This window comes from Tetrao urogallus, assembly GCF_951394365.1.
Source record: "Tetrao urogallus genome assembly, chromosome: 6".
Lineage (NCBI taxonomy): Eukaryota > Metazoa > Chordata > Aves > Galliformes > Phasianidae > Tetrao > Tetrao urogallus.
In genome coordinates this window covers 31,613,681-31,634,653 of record NC_136819.1, presented here as the reverse complement: position 1 = coordinate 31,634,653, position 20,973 = coordinate 31,613,681, and the positions used below count along the sequence as shown (strand labels likewise).

Sequence of the window (20,973 nt, the reverse complement as noted above, 5' to 3'; positions counted from 1 at the left end):
AATGCAATACTTGTAGAATTTTCCTGAAAATATCTCTCCCAGCTCTTCATAGGATTGTTTTGTATTTTCCATAGCTGCATCACTTTTTCCTTTTAGTGATCAAGTGTTACACAGATTGATTTCTTCTTCCTGTGAGGAATGCAAAGGCAAATACTTTTTTTTTTTTTTTTTTTTTTTAATATGCATAGGTTTGAAAAGTACTGTAGCAATCTTCTTGGCGTGTTACTGTTAAATTGCAGACAATATATAAAAGTCAGAATAGTTATCTGCAGTAAAAATGCAGATAATTGAAAAACTGGCTAAGCATGTTTGGTTTGATTTCTTTACAATTTGAAACAACAAGCATTCTGTGATTGGTCATGGCTGCCAAACACAGTGCTATCAGTAAGTCAGAAGTTTTCCTTTACTGTAACCACATCTGCTGTTTTAATAAATTTTATTTATTATGTATTTACACAGTAGCAATCAAAATATAGCATCTGGTTTGAATGTTTTTTGGGGGTTTTTTTTTGTTGTTTTTTTGTTTGTTTTTTTTTTTTCTAAAAATTGGAATGCAGTTTGGCTTCCTCCAACATAAATGTTATATAGTCTCCCAACTCCTGTAAGGTACACTGCAGGTGTACAATTGTCCTTAAATGCCTGTGAAAAAAGTTTACAAATCTATCAGATTGTATCCATCCTCATTTATAGGCATGGGATGGACACTCGTGCAAAGCAAGCTGAGATAAAACCAATCCATTTGCTTTACCAACAGTGATGATATGTTAATGCCAGACAGAACTTCACAATACAGCACAAGAAAGTATAGTGCTTCCTCCATTATTTCATTCATTTCAGAAAGTCATCAAATCACTTCGGTATAAATATATGTTTAAAAAAAAAAAAAAAAAAAAAAAAAAATCAGTACCACAAAGCTCTTTAAAGTCAGATTTCCATAAATTTGCACAGCACTAAATACTGGCAGTGTTAAGCAAATGAGAGCAAATAAGCAAATTAAAGTGGAAACATAAGTTAAGCAAATAGAAGACGTGCTGTACTGTTCTATACCATTTCTATCATTTCATATGTGGCCTGACTTTTTACTTAAAGAATGGTTCTAAAGTGCCCATATGTAATCAAGGAATTACAAATTAATTTTGAATAGTTATTTTTGCTAGTGCAGCTGGAATTATAGCACTTTTAATCTCCTGAATTTACCATTATTCTGCTGTTGCCATTGTGAAATCAAGTAGGACAAGCAAAGCTGTAGTCTCTCTTCTCTTTGAACTTCAGTAAAAATAATGCATAATCTGTTGGTGTGGCTTTAGAAATAGCTTCTAAAAAATGTTAAATGGGGATTTAGCAGTTGTGGAAAGAGAGAGATGTGGGTGTCTAAGCAGAAGTCGTATTTACCCCTGGCAAAAATACATATTGATATGAGAATGCAAGTTCTCCTTTCTCAGGAGAGAGGCTTCAGGAAATAAATGTATGTCTGCGTTCATTTATTCGTCTTGCTGCCAGATACTTCCTAGTGGGAGCCTTTATGGGGAGGGAAAGTGTGTGGGGCAGCTGTTTTGGTTTTTTTGTTTTGTTTTCTTTGACTGTATTAGCTGTACTTTGTAACTATAATAGTACTATAGCAATACTACTAGTACCATACTATTTCAAGTGATAATTGGTCAGTATGCCAATTAGTAAACTAATGGAAATAATTTCATCAGTAAAGAAATTCCATGTGGCAGTCATTCCATGTAGTCAGGCTTAGTGCTGAGAAGCTCCAAACCCCACTGTCTATTCATCTGATTGTTCAAGAAGATGATGCCTTGCTTACTGAGTGCATTCATACCAGCTTACACATGTGTACTGGTCTGTTGAGCACAGGCCAAGTAAACTCAGTTGTTTAAAACTATGTATGAAAGTTATCTTGCGTGTAGAAATGCTACCTTTATAAAGAACATTGTGCCTTAAAGTTACAGTAAGAGATTTTCAGACCTCTGGTAAAAGTTAGGGGTTGATATGTAGAGATCCTAGAAGTGGAAGGAAAGCTACAATTGAAATTCCCTAAATGTTCACTGACTGTCTAATAAAATGAGATATTACAGTTGTTCTTCCTTTTCACTTATCTATAGACTACCTTTCTAGGGACTCTGGGGAGAGGAGTTGCCTCATAACTAACAACAGTCTGGCTTAACCAGACTTCCTCTCTTGCAAGAGGGAACAGGCAGGGAAAATATCTTAAATGTCTTTTATTGTCCATATTGGACATCTATTACTCAGTTCAAGTTGAAGGTGTCGTTCTCATCTTCACATTGCACAGTGATCTGTGCTCAGGTTGGACTAGACCTTATGTCAGCGTCTCTTCTAATGCTGCATTATGGCTGTTTGTGAGGTTGGGTGTGTGAGAGAGACAGCTTTCTCAGAAAGTTCCTATAAGAAAATGGCAACAATGGAATACAGGTTGTTGTTTTTTTTGTTTTGTTTTTTTTTTTTACATTGTGTTTTGAATGCTTTGACATCACAATCACATGCATGGAGAGAACAACAGAAAATAAACACTTTAAAAAGTAAACAAGAAACCAAAAATTCTCAACATTTTAGACTAGCAAGGGAGTGGGAAGTATTATCTGCCCACAATAGATAAAAATCTTACCCTTTAATGTACTTACTCTGAGTTTTTAGGCAATGTAAGAACCAAAAACTGGAAGTGAGCCAAGTCTCAGAGTGTCTAGTAATACTGGTTGATGCTCAGCTGTTCTTGGTGTTCCAAGCTGCTGATTTGCAATCTCAAGTTACTTTGGAGGGGAAAGCTGTATTTTATTTTTTCTTGTTGTTGCTTTTCTTTTTTATTAGTTTTGCTTTTGTCTTAATGGGAGGACTAGCAGCTCAATCATTTGTATTTATTCTACTTATTTTATTTGAAGAGAATGCTAGTGTAATTTTTATGGCCTTAAATGACTGCTAACCAATAATTTTCCCTAATATAGTACAATTAAAGTAAAACAAAAAGGTGTAAGAGAAATAGTTATGGTGAAAATATTATTCTGTACTAGAATTTTTCAGTGCTTAATGGATTTTTATGCGTGTGTTTTATTAAGATGTTAAAAATATGTAATAGTGATAGTTACCAGACACCTAAACCAGCAATAACTGACAAGTTTTTTGTATTGCATGTAACATTAATATTGCAACATTTCACATAAGTTTTATGTATATCTTACCTACCAGAGACATTAAACTCACTTTTCAATATGACCAGTTTTACGATATCTTCCAATTGACTAGTGCAGGTGTGTATATTATACTAACTTTTGTGGAGAAAAAATGTAGTCACTCTTTTGTTTTGAACTTGTCTAAAGGGGTTTTACTATATTTAACACAATGACCTTGTAGCTATTGGGATTCATTCCATCTTTAGGAATAGCTAACATACAAATGTCATATAAAGTAAGTGACTTGACACAAGGTCAATCTAGTAATTACATGGCAAAGATAAATAACACACAGGAATACAGAGTCCAACTTTTTTTTCCACTATTTTCAACACATAATTTTGAGGGAAAATAATATACCAATGTGTTTTATGTTTGTTTGTTGTTTTTTTTTTTTTTTAATTATTATTACAGACTTCTGGATGAATTCTCATTAGACATAGCTATCTTGACAAATCTGCTATTGGTTTTAAACCTGCACAGGTGATAACATTTTTCTTCCTCTCCCTCCTTCTGGTCTATCTTGCATGGTAACCTGCATTTGTGTATCTTGTGAACAGAATTTCTTATTCTGATGTTGAGCTAAGAAGGTTCAGTGTGTAGTAAGCAAAGTTGAAATAAAATTGTTTATACTGGTGGTATCTACTAAGAAAAAATAACTTGTATATAAATCTGAACAGCATTATGAATTTTTTAGAAGGTGCACATAGTAGAGTTGCGTTTGGCTGACAGATACATATAGTGTATGTGTATGTCTATGTATAAAGAGAAGATGATAAAAAATCTTCCTTGTGGGAAAGTCAGGAGGCCTTTTTTGCACATCCGTAGTTATGCACCATTTTGAGACATAATGCATGTCATAGTTCTACAAAAAGTGATGTGTCCTTTAGTCTCTAGAATATTCTCAATCTAAATCTTTGTGAAATTTTTTTATAGTTTTGGTTTTTTTGAGAGAGACTGGATGTTTTGCAGATTATGCAAGATGCTACTCAAGACTTAACTGTCTCAGGATATATTTTTACCAACTAACAACTAAAAATTAAGTTATTTTCAAATACAAAGTGGGTCAAAGCCAACTGCGGTTGTACATACACTGAGTTTAATGCATCAACTCAGATACAAGCTAAAGGGCCACAGGCATTAAAAGTGAGAAATTCATAGAAGAGAGTTGATGCCAGGCACAATTGACATTTGCCAGCAGATTCTGAAGACATTAAAGAATATCTTCTGCATCAGAAGAGGTGTTTGCTTTCCTTTTGGGTGGGCATGAGGTACCACAATAGTGGGTACTAGATATAGCATTTTCTTTTTCATCTGTTCCCTGCTTAATAGATAAAGGTGAGTTACGCTTTCAAAGGCAGTAAATTTAAGTATAGCATCAACACTAAAATATTTTTGCCTGTCAGTTACGCACAATGGTGTATTTGGCAGTTAAACTGCTTAACAACATTGTATGAAGATATTCAGTACAAATTACTACCCATTCTTGGACTAATTCTCTGATCTGGGAAGTTGGAAGTGCAAACTAGCAATCCTGCATTTCCTAATTCATCTGTTACATGTTTTATTGTATATATTTATTGTATATTATTGTCTAATAATTCATTTCCAATATCTTGAGATACCTTTAATACTAGTTCCAGTATATATATTCACTGAATGCTAAATAGAGATACGTAGTGCATTTATTTACCAACATTTTTGCTATCAAAATGTGCTAAGCTACTTTTCCGATTAGTTTGTTCCCATTTTACAGTAATTATAAAAACCAAAATAAATTGCTGTGAGAGCACTTGCATGTCCCCTCTTAGGTGCACTTTCGGCATGTCCTATTGCTCTGATTAGCACTGTGACAGATAAACAGTGGCACAAAGAGAGAGGATTTCTGCAAGCTCTGAGGCACTCACGGGTTATTCAGATATCATCTTGCACTGGCCTTAAGATGGCCTGTTACTTCAATCCCTGAAAATAAAAAACCATTAATCACCTAATGGCAACATGAGTTGACCAGCACTTGACCGGCTGCCTGGACCTCAATCTAACTCTACTCAAAAGCTTTTCTCATGTTTTCTGTCACCCAGGATGAGAGGTAGTTTGCAGCCCAACATTCCTTTGAGAGAGCTGATATGAATTTAACAAAATGTTTGAACTAACCTCAGTCACTCCTCTCAGCTTTGATCTGGAGCTTAAAATGTATAGAGTCAAACCAACTGCAACCTTGAATCAACAATCTCTGGAGAGTGAATTAGTAGGGATAAGATGTGGGCTTTTTTGTTTTGTTTTTGTCTTTCAGGGAAGCAGAGTAACGAGTACCTCAGAAAATGCCTTTCTTTTTTTTTTTTCTTTTTTTGTCTGGGCTTGATTGGAAAGTGTTGTTTACGGAGACAATGTATGGGAAAACTTCTGTAATCCAAACAATTTCCTTTTCTTGACACCTTTTCAAATTATGCCTTGCAATAATTTTGCAGTATCTTAACTGGTGTATACAAGTGATGCTACAAATAGAAGCCAAATGGAAAGATAGTGCTGCTTGAGGCATGAACGTAATAACTTATTGTAGAAGAATGGTGAAATAGTGTGCTAACCCTGAATGAGAAAGTTTATTGCAAAAGGCAAATATGTAGGTGCAACAGTTAGTTGGTAGAGAACATTGGATGCTCTCCATCAGAAAGGAATTTATGAAATTTCTGAGGAGAATGTGGAAATGCTTTTCATATTGTTCATTTTAGAATGTGATTATTCTTTCACTTCTACCCATCATTCAGGGTGACTTAACTCACTCTGCCCTGTATTGAGAAGGCTGCACAATATAAGATACTTATATTTCAAAGAAATTCGGATTGATCTTCAAGTTACTAGTAAGGTAGCTGGAACATTATTAGCTGAACTACTTTTAGCTGGATAGTGGAACTAACTTATCAGAAAGCTAAAGTGCATTATTTCCTTTCCAAAAGGCATACCCAAGTGATCTCTGTTAACACTAGAGACAACTTTGACCATAATTTCTTTGAAACAGTTAAGCACTATAAGGATTAACGGTTTCTTTCCAAAGCGTTGATGTGAGTAACATGTTAATGCTCATTACAACAGCCTATTCCCACAGTGCAGACAGAGAGAGATTGTAAGGTACTCTTTATATCACAAACTGACTGGTGAGCGTCTACCTGATTTTGAAGATGCTGAGACTGAAAAAGATGTTTTATCTGAAGTATACACAGCCATTTTCAGATGTGAGCAACTCAGGGCCTAACAAACAACAAAATAATGTTTCATTACAAGTTAGGATATAAACCAACAAAATTTGAAAAATTCAAAGCTCAGTCAAATTTTAAGCTAGTATGTGTTTTCTTTCTCATTCAGTGCATTAGTCTTCACTTAGAAAGCCATGATACTTGTAAGTCAGTGTAACCTTAATGTTATTTAATCATAGCTTTTAAAAGATAATTTCCATAAGAACTATATTTAAAAAAAAAAACCTTAACTTGTCATTGAGGATTATAGAAATCCTTTATTTGCCTGGAGAACAATACTCAGATCAGAACAGTGGATCAGAACGAATAAGTGCAAGTGAATAATGTGTTTCGACAGTTTATTTATTAAAAATGTATTATGTAGATAAAATTTGTATTATATTTATGATATTTTAATGATAGTTAAACCTTGCATGGTTTTTAATGCATTCTATAAATATGTATTTAAAAGTTGTGATATGCAAAACTCTAAAGTATTTTAAACAGTATGTTGTATCTACATAAATATCACTTGATTTGTTTCTATTTCTCCAAATGCTGAGAGCAATTAAGTCATGTGACAAGCCTGATGAAATACAGCTCTTTGATGCCTTAACAGCAGAAAGAAAAAGACTCTAGTGTAGAGTTAACCAGTTTAAAAAAAAAAAAAAAAAAAAAAAAAAAAAAAAAAAAAAAAAAAAAAAAAAAAAGAAAGAAAACCTCATTACAATTTAATTGTATCCAAGAGAGGTGTGACCATAGAGGCAGAGTCCTGATATTGGTTTCTGTCCACCTTTTTTGATAGCTCCAGCATTCTAAATCAACTCAGTATCACATCAATATCTGGCAGTCAGGGAAAAGCCTGCCCTTCTCAGCCCAAAAGAAAGTTTTCAGTTTTTGAGTCAAAACCTGCTTGGAAGTGGAAGTCTCATAAAATATTAATAAACTTTATTTTTTTCCTTGTCTTCGGAAAAGTAAGACTTCACCCAACCGCTCAGTAACATCAAAGCTTAAAGCAGATTAGGTTTTACTTGCTTAATTTTACTCTAAGCAGAATAAACTGGATGCCTGTGTCCTTGAGACATAATACTCTGCTAACTTCTGTGTGGGGTTTGACATATTGCTTGCTAGAGCCATGGACAAGTTTCCCATTATTTTTAAAAGTATGTGATCAGAACTTGTTAAATCTTCACTTGTTGTATTTGACAGCTAAGTATATTTTTGTACAGATACTACTGCAGGTAGACAACGTTAAGTACCTTAGGAGAGCGTGGGTTCAACAATACTGTTTCGTTCTGAGATTAAGGATCAGATTTTTAAAGAAAGAAAAAAAATTCAGGTACTTTTTTTTTTTTTTTTTTTTTTTCCCCCCCCCCCCCCCCCACAGCTTTGGAGGTTTTTTGTTGCTGTTGTTTTGACCCAATTTGGCAAAGTGAAAGAAGTAAGGCTTTGTGTAATACCTTGAAGGCATGTTTTATTTAAAACTTAAGTGTATGTGTCGTTGGCTCACAGGATTGTGTGGAGGATTTTAAGAAGTGAAGGGGATAATAAAAAAAAAAAAAAAAAAAGTTATCTTTGAATTGTATTCAGAGGTTTTAAAATGCACTTCCTTTACACGCAAGTGTCTTAATTTGATTTTAAAACTCTATAAATGAACAACAGTAGAAATACTTTATTATAAATTATTCTGAACTAAGCTTGCAGTAGCTGTTTAAGTGGAAAATTTCTTGCTAATCAAAGTCAGTTTCTGAGCAGTGGCTACTAAATGTTTGCCAAGATACATAATGCTGTGTCATCAGCAGTAGTAAAGTGGTCTAGACATAAGGAAGTTGGCTGTCTGATGCCAATTGACCTTCCTGGAAAATGTGGTCTGCAGTTGTTGCCTACTAGCCTAGCTCTACCAATGTTCAGTTCCCTCTACTGACACAGATGGGACTTCTACAAATTCCCTGAAGAATTTATTAGTACTACTATTAAAACCAGTTTACTCAAAACTGTGATTCTTGAGAACCACACTAAATTGACTTAGAATGGAATCATGTATTTGTGAATCATTACAATTCTCTTTTTTCCAGGAGATAAGTAATGATATGAAAGTTGTAATGCTCTAATTTGCTTGACACTTAAAAAGTGAAGCAAAGAAATAAAGTCAGCTTTATTGGCTGTGCCCTATTTCCATGTGAGGGACTGAAATGCAGTACTTCAAAGATTAAGTTTAAATATGACCTTCATAATTAAATTCACCAATCAAATACACTGCTGTGCTTGTAACATGTGCTCAGCTGAATCTGTCTGATAAAATGTCTGCTAAATACATGTGTATTAGAAATAATTCATGTAACAGCTTTTAATTGAGTCTCTCATAATTAAAATTATTTACATTGAGATGTATAGACTCATCTATAACAAATAGACTAAATAAATGGAACATATATTTAAAAGACTTTTTAAGTTTCGGGTCAATGTTGAGCGGGATGTTGAAGATGCTTTTTCTTGTAAAGCCACATGCAAGGAGTTTTGGTTTTTTATAAAAACAAAACAAAACTGTGAACAGCCACATGTCTAGGCAAGTCCTTAGAAGCTGGTATGGACATCTTGCAGACATTCTAGAAGGAAAGACTTTTCTAGAAAGTGGTTTTTATTGAAGTGCTGTAGATTTGTACATATTCTACATGACCACTTTGATAAAGTTTGTTTTCCTGCACAAAACTGATTCAGCTAGAGGGCGAGTTAAAGCCAGGTTTTTACTTTTTTTTTTTCTCTTTTTTTTTTTTTTTTTTTCTTGGCTCATGCAAAGATATGTATGTTTGTTTTAAGAACGACAACCATTTGGCTCTTCGTGCTCCAAATGTATTTCAGGTTATCTGAATTTTACATTCCTGGCTTTTCATCAATTCTCTGTGAAACTCTTTCTTTCCAAGAACAAAGGAAAGTGTCCCGGGATTATCAATGCACAAATCTATACTCCTTTAACTATAAGAAGTTTATTTCAAAATCAGTGTAATTAAACTAGTACAAAAGAGTCTCTGAAGACTCTCAAATTAGTGCAAGGCTGACTTATTTAGAGTAACATGATCGGATGTAAGTTTTATCTTAAATACTGAGCTTGTAGTTACATTCAAGCTATGTTTTACTATCTCCTGCATCTAACTTAAATCCTTCAGTTTATTCTTTGAGAAACATGGTCTCCTCCCTTAGTCTAAGTTTAATCTTCTGTATCAAGCCTAAATTAGGCTGTGGTTCCCTAGCAGCCTAAACTAATCCATGTGCTTTTGTGATCCTGCTTTCTTCTTGCCAAGCAGTGGGGTCAGAAGTCTGTATGCTTTCTCCCTTCTGACACTTCAGGCACTCTGATCCTGCACTGAAGTGCATGTAGCTTTGCTTTGGTTGCCTTGGACTCATAGCTTCTAATGTAAAAACAAGACAATAACTGAAATAGAATTTCTATAATGGCAGCTATGTATTTATTAATAGATTTTTTTTTAAGTGATGCACGTTGTCCACACAAGTCTTACTTGCTATGTGTATTATACTCTGAAGAAAGCCTGCCTTTGTAATACTTGTTGATTCTATTTTTAATGCACAAAGCATGGAGTTAACCAAACCTTAATTACCTTAATCACTTTTCAGCTGAGAGAAAAGCCTGTGTGTAGTTCAAAAAGCAGTCGCTTCCCCAGAATATGTAGAACTACAGTTCTGTGTAACTTTTAGCCATGTTCATTTGCCCCTAAACTTTTCAGGATAAGAACAAAAGAGGAAGGGAGTCAAAACACAACTTACACGTAGGTAGGATATTATACAAATTATCTGAGGAAGAGCAAAATCCATAGGAGTCTACAGTTAGTTAAATGTGTGTTTACTTTTTTATTTAAAGTTAAGCCTTCTTTGAACAGCATGTCTTGCCCATGAAATGAGATATCCTGGTCTGTATCAGATATGGTAGTAATGTAGTGTTAGAACCATTTGGTATGTTCAAAGTTTTTTTTTCTCCTCTGCTACTAAATAAGTTGCTTTAGCATAGCAATACCAAGTATCGCTGTCGTTGCAGTTTATTTTCCATTGTAAACAGAAGTTAGTCAACAATTTGTTAAATGTTATGATCAATCAGACATAAGTTTTCAGCTTTACTCTGCAATTTACAACATTGAGTTTCACTCTTCATGGTGTCAACGAGCACTTTGGGAAGGAATAAACCTGAGAAGAATAGTTCTTACTTATAGGTTAAACTTCCCTACCTCATCCGCTTACACAAAAAGGTTAAGTACTTTTTCAAATTAGGGCAGCAGTAATTAACCAGTGGCATTGTTTCTGATTTGCCAACTCAGGGTGTTAATGAGAGAGAAATTAGCACTTAGCAGCAGGAGTTCCTGGTCGTCAGAGGCAAATGCTTAATGTGACAACAAGTTAATTTCAGTCTTAAGTACTCCACTTAAGCGTTTTTAAACAAAAGTCTGGTATGTTTTTCCTGTGATCGCACATATGGCTATAATAGAAGGTATGATACAATATAGTAGAAAACTAAGTGTGCAACTTAGGTAGCAAAGGGTAGACACTAACAGACAAAAGCAGGACTGATGTATTTTTTTTCATGCTAAATGTGTAGTTGCTCTTGTAACTAGCAATAGGAGGCTGTTCCTGTACATAAAGTTCATAATCAAATTTGGCATTTCTCAACATAATTTTTAAAGTAAACAATATTTCTGAAAACCTTACTTTCTGTAATGACAGAAAGATGATAGAAAGACAGTCTTTACTGAGAAGTCTCAAAATGTTAGTTTTATTGAAAATTGTAGGCTAAAACATATATATAGAACTGCCTTTTATGGTGTGAGCAAGGAATTCAAAAGGCCACACACAGAAAAATACTTGGGCTAAGCAGTTGCTCATCAGCATCAAATTTTTATCTGGCACATCTTACTAATGAGCAAGTAGATTTCTATGTGTTTCTATGTATGAACTACTTCATGCAGGAGAATAAGTCAGTAAGGCCTGCTTGGAGATTTTAGCTTTTAAAATAACTTTGCTTGGCACGCAAGTGCATATCTGCTTGCCCTTTGCTCCTTGCTATGGGTAGGACCTCACTTGTTGCAGTGAGGTTCCACGTGAATCTCAGAAAGCAGGAACAGACAGAGATCCTCAGGCAGTTGCTGAAGCTGTTGGCCAGCCAGAGAAAACTTAGTTATCATCCTTTTCCGTGAGTGATTTTTTTTTTTTTTTTTTTTTTTTTTTTTTTCCGTGCTTGATTTAGTACTAAGCATGTTGGAGTACACTAGATAGTGTGACTGGATTTGACACAATTTTAGTTTCCATTTCCAGTTTCAAATGGCATCTTGTAGTTGCAGAAATCCCATTTGTCAGTGTGGCCTTAGCTATGCAGAGGGGTAATTTACTTTGCCATTGAACTGCAGCCACTTCTAAGTTGGAGAGCAATAGCCATAAACCAAAATGTTACAACACTATGCAGCAGTTTTGAGTAAAAGACTACCATATCTAATTGAAAAGGCAGGAGGAAGCCACAGGGGTTTCTTCTTCCTTTGATGCCTGTTCCGTTACATGAGCACATCAAATAGAGTTTTGCCTCCATTATTGAAAAGAAACCATCCTAATGAAGCCAGTCTGGCACTGCCCGCATCTCTAAGTGCTTGGGTTGTCTGCTGAATGGACGTTTGGGTTACTGTGCATCCCCCTAGCACATTTTTATTATATTTAACAAAAACTGGCTACCATATTGGTTGAATACTAAGCATAGCTCTGAGTATAAACCATTACATGACATTCTATTGAACTTTTTCTTGTACAGACGGTATCTAACAGCTCATCCTGCTCTGTTGTTTTTGGCAAGTTCACCACGGCATATAATAAATCAAGGAAAGAAAAAGCTTTTTGGCCTAATGTTGTACAGACTGCTGTAATGCTAGACTACAGAAAGCAGTTCTGTTTTTAGACATCCTTTTACTAACCCAACATTCATAATTTATGATTTCACTGTAAAATTCCTGCAACACTACACTGAAAGTAGTGCTGCCCTTTAATTAAGTGCTCTCAGTAGGAAAAACGTGAAACTGATGTGCAAAACATATCGCAGTACACAGTGATTGATAGTGATTACTTCTTTATGAACCCAGCCTGAAGGTCTGAACTTCCTGATGGGTAAAATAGTCCACAGGGCTACTTCCTGAGATTGCCTGGTGGGGATCAGTCAGAGTTAGTAATATTGGAGGAATTCCTCAGGCACATTTCAGAGATTACAGCAGATACTTTCTGCTTCTTTATGAATTCTGTTTTACACTAATAATTACCTCACTAATAATTCATTGTAGAAATTCTCTGTAACGATTCATTGTTGATCTTCATGGTATTGTAACTTGTGTGAAAAGGGATTTGCATCAGCCCCTATATTTCTAATGCCTGGATGTCCAAACCTGAAAAAGCTGAGTCCTGGGCAAGAAAAACTTCTTTTTGTATTAAAGTTACTAAATGTTATTTAATATGTAAGATGCAAGTCTGTTTTTACTGTTTTGGGCAGATTATGCAAGGAAGAAAAAAAAAAACTATTGTAGACTGAGTCTCTAAATATCATTTGTATTCATGAAATCTGGCATTAATGATATATATCAACATTGATTAAAATTTGAAAACTAAATGGAGGTCAAATACTGTCTCCAATTCTGTAGTGATATTAACAGAAGATTTACTTGTGTTGGAATTGCAGAAGTGGGGAATTTAAAGTTCAGCTAACACAATCACATAAATTCTTTTTGCTTGATAGATTTGGCCCTGGATTAGTCATCTACTGGTATGGATTTATTGAAGAGCTGGACTGCCATCGTGAACGTGGCATCCTGCTAAAAGACTGCTTTCCTACTGACATTGTGACTCTGCGACACAGCATGGCTCAGCGCTGATGGTGGGAGGAAGAGGTAAATCCGGAAGCAATTTTACTTTCCTGCAGTGTAAACTAATAGCAGCATCTGCCCTGAACTTCAGTTGAACTCCTGCTGCCCGTGCTTATGCTACTGCCTCTTTACACAAATACATCAAGAGTTTCTGTTTTGCTTCAGACCTCTGTTGTGATCAGCCAAAAAGACAGATACAGCCCACTCATTATCAGCATTTCTGTCTCTGTCAAACAGCTAGTTTCTAGATACTCATAATCTTCCTTCCTTCCGGTTGGCTTCTTCTAGCATTTTAAACAAAGACAAAAATACAGAGGCCGAAAGGAGCAACTTCCAGTACTTATTTCTGTTACAGTTGCTTTTAAAAACATGGGAGTTTTTTTTTTTTTTTAAGGTTTTACTCACACGTTTATTTGATACTAGTGATCTAGCTGAAACACCTACCCTAAGGTGGAAAATTGGTAAAGGCTGTTATTCTGGGACTTAAAACAATACAGTGTGTAGCTCATAAAGCCCAATTGGCAAAACAGAATCATATAATTTCTGGCTGTTACAGTAAACGGCCAGATTTTGAGAGAATATTTAGTGTGTTTCATTGTTGTCGGACTGCTTTGGAAAAAAAAAAAAAAAAAAAAATAGAATCAATAGCTAACTATTAAAAAAATAAAGTTAGGAGGTTTTTAAGGGGTAGAGGTGAAAAGCAAGGATTTAACTTAAGCATATTAGTCTGTGAATTGTGTAGCATGTATCTTTTTTTTTTTTTATAGAAGTTGAGTGATGCCAAAATAACTTCTGTTTTATCTTCCCTCCAGGAATCCATACCTTGTACTTTTTCTTTTAACTGACTTTAAGCAAGGAATCTGTTCATAACCCCTGTAGGTACTGCAACATGCAATTTTCTGGCATACTAAAATCTAAAAGAATAACATAAAGAGGCTCTCTACATGGATTATTTCTGAAGATTATCTTCCTGGAGTTCAAGAAAGGAAGTTCAAAAAGATAAAACGGCACTGGACATATAAAGCATACAAGTGGGTGCAAGTTTCCTGAGTATTCATGTATTCCTGTAAAAGCATCACTTTTTTCCTCCTGGAATCACCAAGACTGGAGGTACAGCGAGGTGGGTGTTAAGCCTTCCTTCAAGTCTTAGAAGGTTCAATCTCATTCTCTTTGTATGCTCAGCACCACCCAGGCAGCATTATTTAGTCTCAGCTTTCTTCTCTGTATTGGAGATTGCTTAATGGGAAAAAGAAGTTAATTGGGCTTGACGCTACTTATTACTCTTTCCTTTATTTATGTTAGTAAAGAAAGGACAAAGTATTTGAAAGGATCAAATGAGAGTTTGTAAGTATGTTCACCACGTTCAGATTTTCACAGAAGTTAGGCATAGGTACAGGACTGTTCTGGAATTAGAGGTATGATAACAGTCCCCTTAAAGCACAAGTTGATAACCTCTTCCATAAGGAAAGTGTCTTTAAAAACATTACTGTGCCTATTCATCTTTTTTTCAGCTGAGGTGATACTTTGTGCATCTATATGATTTCAAAAATCACATGCAACCTACTTGCAGTCCTTCTCTAAGTTTAAAAAAAATTACTATTCACTTTTTTTTTCAGATGCATACACAGTATTTGTTTTGAACTTTTAGTTGTCACTTCAAAACTTTGTGGTAAGCATTAGACTGGAGTTCATCATTTTGGCAAATCTTTCATTATCAGGAATAAAGTATCTTTAGCCTTAGTGCTTGTCCCTTGTTGCAGAGATAAGCTAGTATAGCTCTGTTACAGTGAGAAACTAGCTGGTGTGTAGTGATAATTTTCTTAGTTTTGAATGTGTGGTGGTTTGAATATTTTTTTTCATACCTGCAACTTATTTGTGTACAGCTATTTCAGGTACTGTGCTTAGCTTATTCTACCTGACCAGCTTTATGGATCTGCACATAAAGATACAGAGAAGCAATCTGTGAAGTATATCTGCTTGATATTGCTGCATTTAGGGTGTTGCTGCCCCTGGGACTTTTAACTGTAGTTTAGGTTAGCAGAGAGTGCAAAATCAAGAGAATTAAAAAAGAATTAAGAACATTATTATAGTAGAAAACTTAGAAATAATGAATGTCTGTGAGATAAGTTTTAAGGGCGATTTGGATTTTTAGCTAGTGCATATGCTTTATGTTGTATGAAATCATTTAAATCAGCTTTTACAGAATGCACTAATGTTGTTTTCTTCTTTTTGAATAAATTAAATTTATCTGCACAGATGTTGAAAACTCTGCTCAACCTCCATCAAAGCTTTGCTTTATTTGTTTTTACATCAACCAAATTTATGTGAGGACACATAGATAAATCAGGTTAGCCTTGTATTTGTTTATTTATTCCTCTACCTAACGCTGTGACATAGCAGGTTGGAAAGCAGTACAGCTGTCTTTAATCAAAATTTTGACCTAATCTTTATATATATTGCCCACTTTAGGAACCTGTGTATTAGGATGAAGCTGAAATAAACCACAAAAAAAATACTGTTCTCATTTAATCACATACAACCAAGCAAACTCTGCCACCACAAAATTTATACTGTATTGCTATTTTAAATGCTGAAAACAAGGTTAAAAAAAAAATTAAAAACTTCATTATCTCTACCTGTATAATGTCCTTTGTCTATTTCCTGCTTAAAGTTGATGTTTATTTACATCTGATAATATTAAAGAAGAATACTGTTCCTTTGTGGATTGTGGGTTCTTTTTGTTCTGTTTGTTAAATGTTGCTGTAGTCATTAGAACTCTACCATTAAAGCCAAATCCAGTTTTATGGAGTATTCTGTGAAGTGTGCTAATGAATTATGCCATGCCAGAAAACAGGAGTGTGCATAAAACTAAATGATGTTCTCACTAGCATATATAGGCTTGCCAAGCATCTGCTCTTACAAATGCTGTCACAGGGCCTGTTCAGAGCTTTGGAGATTGGTACAAATTGTGTTGAACTAAAATTCCCTCACATCAGCGTAACACTATAATTGTTGCAGGGCACATTGAGCAGTCCAAACTAGAAATAAAACACTTTTAGCATTTCTCTATTCTGGGAGATCATTATTAACATGAATTTAATAATACTTCCTAGAGCCAGATCTGAGCTGCACAAAACTTCTGCTCCTAAGCTGAAGAAAAGGAATCAAATGCATTCCTGTGCTTACCTCACTACTTTTTTTTTTTTTAATCAAAATAATAGAATAGATAGTACAGAAATAATTTCTAGCCTGTTTTGTTGTATTTGCTCATTCAAAAAAAACTGTTTCCTAGTATTTGCTTTCAGGTTTTTTTCCAACACATCTTAAATTTACTCTACCATCCATGCTGTTAGAGAAGACTACTCATGGCCCTTACCATTTCCCTTCTTGCCATTTTCGTTTTCTACTTTATTTAACAGTGTCTCATTTACTCATTTCATTCAGTGTCCTTCCATTTACCCTCATTCCCCTTTTGAACAGTGTATGGTTTCTACATCTGAGGAGTGCTGTTTCCAGTTCTGTATACACTCTCATCCACCATCTTGAGCAATTTTGGGTTGATTCTAACTTGAATAGCAGCTTTAGATACCTGACAGAGCATCTCAGACTTCCTTCTATTGTACTGTTGTAATGCAGCAGTGCAGTGCTGTTCTTCATTCTCTTGGAAGGAGGGTCGATGGAAGTGAAAGGTTTAGCTTCCTTTACCAAACTCTCCTTGGCTTAGAAGGGAAAACATGGCCAGCTCCCTGTTTCCAAGTCACGGTTGCTCTGACAAAAGCTTGTACATCATATAGGTTATCATTTACCACAGCTGCTTATAACTACTCCAGAGTCAAGAGAAAAAAAAAAAAAAAGAATTGAACTGAATTCTCCCTTTTACTTCAGCTAAAGTAGTCTAACTTGCTTCTACTGGGATCTTCTGAATGCTGAGTGAGAATGGGTCACAAACCCATTACAGACACACACTTGTTATTTCAGAGATGAGGTTATCTATATTAAGACCTATGCTGCTCAGGTATTACTGTAATATTACAAAATTAAAGAGCTGGCACCCTGCAAAAACTAACAAAAAAATTACACCTATTGTGTTATTCTAAATCACAGAGAGCCAGTTGTTTCAGGCTTACAGGCTATTCAGAAATAACTGTTTTATTACATTGACAAAAGAAGAAACCTCAAGGGCTTGCTCTTTACAGTTGTGTGATAGGAACTTAAAGTGTGCCTGCTGAAAAATGAGCAAGCTAACAATGGAAGCTTGGCAGCAACCTCACCATTTATAGAGAAACCGTCTATCTAGTATGATCTGTATAAAATAGACCTTGCTTAGGTTAGTGAAAGGTCAAAACTTAGACAAAGTTTGGATAGTCTAAATGCGTTACTCAAAACTAACTCTCCTGTGTATAGTAAATATTATTTGAAGCTGTATTATTAAGAACATGCCAGGATTCAAAAGATTAAATAAGGAAGATGTAATTATGAGCTAAATAATAAACAGAGCAGTTTTAGTCCCCCTTGTGTTTTTCACTTTCCTGCTATTGTTTCATATGTGACTGTTATACAAAGAGTAGCTTAGGTCAGCTACTATAAATTATGGTTTTTGTACAATAGTAATCTACTAAAATTATTTCAAAGCTGGATCAAAGAGCTTCAAAAGACTCTGTGAAAACTTTTCCACATAATAAAAAGACTTCATTTGGATATCCTATTTTTATCACGATCCCATTCTTGATTTAGAGTCTATCTTACAGTACTCAGTTAACTGTGTTGATATTATGCTATTGGAACACAAGATCTGCATAATTTATTTGCAGCCTAAAATAAAATGTGGAATGGTAATATCAAATAACCTCTTTTTAAATGCATTGCCTGGTATGTTTTTCAGGTCAACTTAAAAAAAACACAAAAAACCATAGCCTAAGTGAAAAGATTTTCAATAATAAATTAAAAAACAAGACTTCAAGTGAAATTTTACCTTTCTTCCTTTCACAATATTAAAATCATGCTCACAGTTATAGCAATTGTTTGCAATAATAGCAGTAATTCTGCTCAGCAGCTTTTAGCTGACATCACGTCCTCTAAGGTATTAGGCTCTCCTCCTGGACTTTCTCTCTCACTCCTGGCTTTCACCAAATGTGAACAATCACACATCATCTGCACAGATCCATAGATGTGGCTTTGTGATGTCAAAACAAAATGAAATGTCAATGCAAGTGCATGGAGACAAAGTAACAATATTGAAACCATGTCAGCACACATCTAGGGAGACCATGTTACTCTGTCAGGGTGATTTTAGGAGGATCACTTTGAAATGTTAAAATGAAATGAAACTAAGTCAATTAGGTAATAACAATTGAGGTTCAGGGATTAATTGAGGGCCTAGGGTGAAGCCAGTGACCATTAACCCCAGCTGGTTATTAATTCTTGAAGAAATATCCTTTGCTAAGGTTGTCCTTATTTCAAGGAGGAGGGTTTTTTTTTTGCCTATATTGTGTAAATACTTTCCACCATTGTCTCTAACAACGATATCACATAGAGCATTATAAGGCATATTAGTGCTAACTTAAGTTTTTATAGACAGTGAATGCACCTAGAACCAGCAAGTATTTTTTTCTAAATAGGTATAATGACATTTTAAAAATCTGACTTGATGTCCTGAACCATGTTTATCTCTAAGAACTTTCTAATTTAAGTAATGTAAACAAGGAGATGCATTCTCACATTCTCACAGCATACATCATGCGCATTGCACAAGTACTCATCATAAAGCAGGCATGTGAAGCAAACAAGAATTACAGGACTTTATCCAACAGTAATGGCATTAAGTAATTATTTCTTTAGAAATGCAAAACTATCAGCAAGTTGGGGTTACAAATTTTCTACAAGTTCAGGCTTCCAAACTATATGAATGCAGCATAAAGACATAGATGTGACTTACGATACATTACATTCATTCAATACTATCAATGAGCAATTCTTACCTGGATCAATGTTTGTTTGATCCATTGGGCTATACAACATAATGTCTGCAAAGTCTCCCTGAGTCCCTGCCCTAAGGAGAAATGACATTGAAATAAAATTGTTTTTTATATTTATTGATTTATTTATAAGCATATTTACTACATCTAATAATTATTACTACTAATAAAAATCAGCTACCCTTTCTTCTACAGAAGTCATAATTATTTGCTTGCTGTTTATAAGCTATCTTGGTAGAGGTCTTCAGCAAAGGGCAACAATTGTGCACATATCCCTATCTAACGCAGTGGTATTCCATGTTTAAGTGGTGAGGTGTGTACACAGACAGTTCTGTGAATTGACAAGTAACAGTGACATTAACAGGCATGGCAGGGACAAGTGGATGAGCCTGAGAAGCCTGCAAAGGGCCCTGCATAGAGCCAGGTTTTAGAGCTTGAACTGTTGTTCTGTGGGCTCTATCTTCTGTGTGAAGCTAGAAGTGCTTCAGAGGTGTTACAGGCATTTCTAAAAGCACTTTGAAATTTTCAGCAGAAGACTACTGTGGGAATTGCAAGATTTGTTGTTACCAGAGAACAAAAATGATATAGAAATAGCCCCCCCCCCCAAAATCCTTTTAGCTTTTCCATAACAGGCATTCACATAACACTCTCTATTTTGTACTCTGCCTCAGCAAGATAACTGCGTAACAAGCAGAAAAAAATAAGAATGAGTCTAATCAGTTTGTTTCCATATGTACTTTAAGTATCTTCAATGTGTTTGGCATTGCGTTACATAGAAATGAATAAACACTTTTAGGAAAAAAAGATGGTCTGGCTATACATCTTGAAAATAAGGTGCAGATGGATCTGCACCTTATCCTTCCTGAGACATGTCCAGATATACAGATCAGCCTAAAGATCTGTCCAACTTATTCTTTAAATCCAGTGATAGAGATGCTTAGAAAAATTAATAATTCACCCTTACTTGGTTAGAATAAAATATCTATTGTCTGAACTTTTTTTGCTATACAATAAGCCTGTTAGATCTCATCCAATTCTAAATGAATAGAGACTCTGGCACCTGCATTTTTTCTCTGACCTTCACTACATTTGAATATTTTTCTCTCAGCTCAAGCTCTTCCAATATTTTTGTGAAAAGATTTGAGATTTATAATCATAGTTGTTCTTCTGCAGCAGTTTCTTCCAATTGGTCTGTTACTTTGTTCTGCTTTTAGAAATACAGTGCCTTATTTACAAAAATCTCTGCAAATATATTTCCATAATAAGTTGATGACTTCTATTTAGGCTGGGGTTCTTTATATTGCCTACATGCAGATTATCCTCAAGTCATCGTTTCTTCATCCAGTTCTTTTACTTCTCAAAGACTATTGTTAATACAAGTAATGCTATAATGTAATGGAAGTTCTGCAATAGTAGCAGGGTGGCACAATCCTAGACTGCAGCAAACGAGGGCACAAGCCCAAAAGCAGCAGCTATGGACACAAAAACAAAGGAAGAAAAAACTGCTTACCTTTGGAAGGCCTCAGATATACAGGGATCTCCAGAGAGACACCCTCATCTCCACTGCCATCCCTAAAATGAGGTCTGGGAAGGAGTGGATCCTGACTCCTTTTGGTCATCACTCAGGTACATTGCATGCACCTGAGCTCCCCTGGGTTGGTCCTGCCTTCCCATCAGGTGCTCA

General features: G+C 35.1%; 1 protein-coding gene across 1 annotated transcript in view; it reads left to right on the top strand.

Moving 5' to 3' along the window:
* The window catches only part of CDIN1 (CDAN1 interacting nuclease 1), a gene marked incomplete at both ends in the record, with an annotated part of 111,488 nt that extends 98,165 nt beyond the window's left edge, over nucleotides 1–13,323 (top strand). Inside the window, one exon of the mRNA XM_079537183.1 lies at nucleotides 13,188–13,323. Within this exon, the coding sequence (XP_079393309.1) occupies nucleotides 13,188–13,323 (136 nt within the window). The remainder of the gene's footprint in view (nucleotides 1–13,187) is intronic.
* Between the last annotated feature and the right edge of the window lie 7,650 nt (nucleotides 13,324–20,973).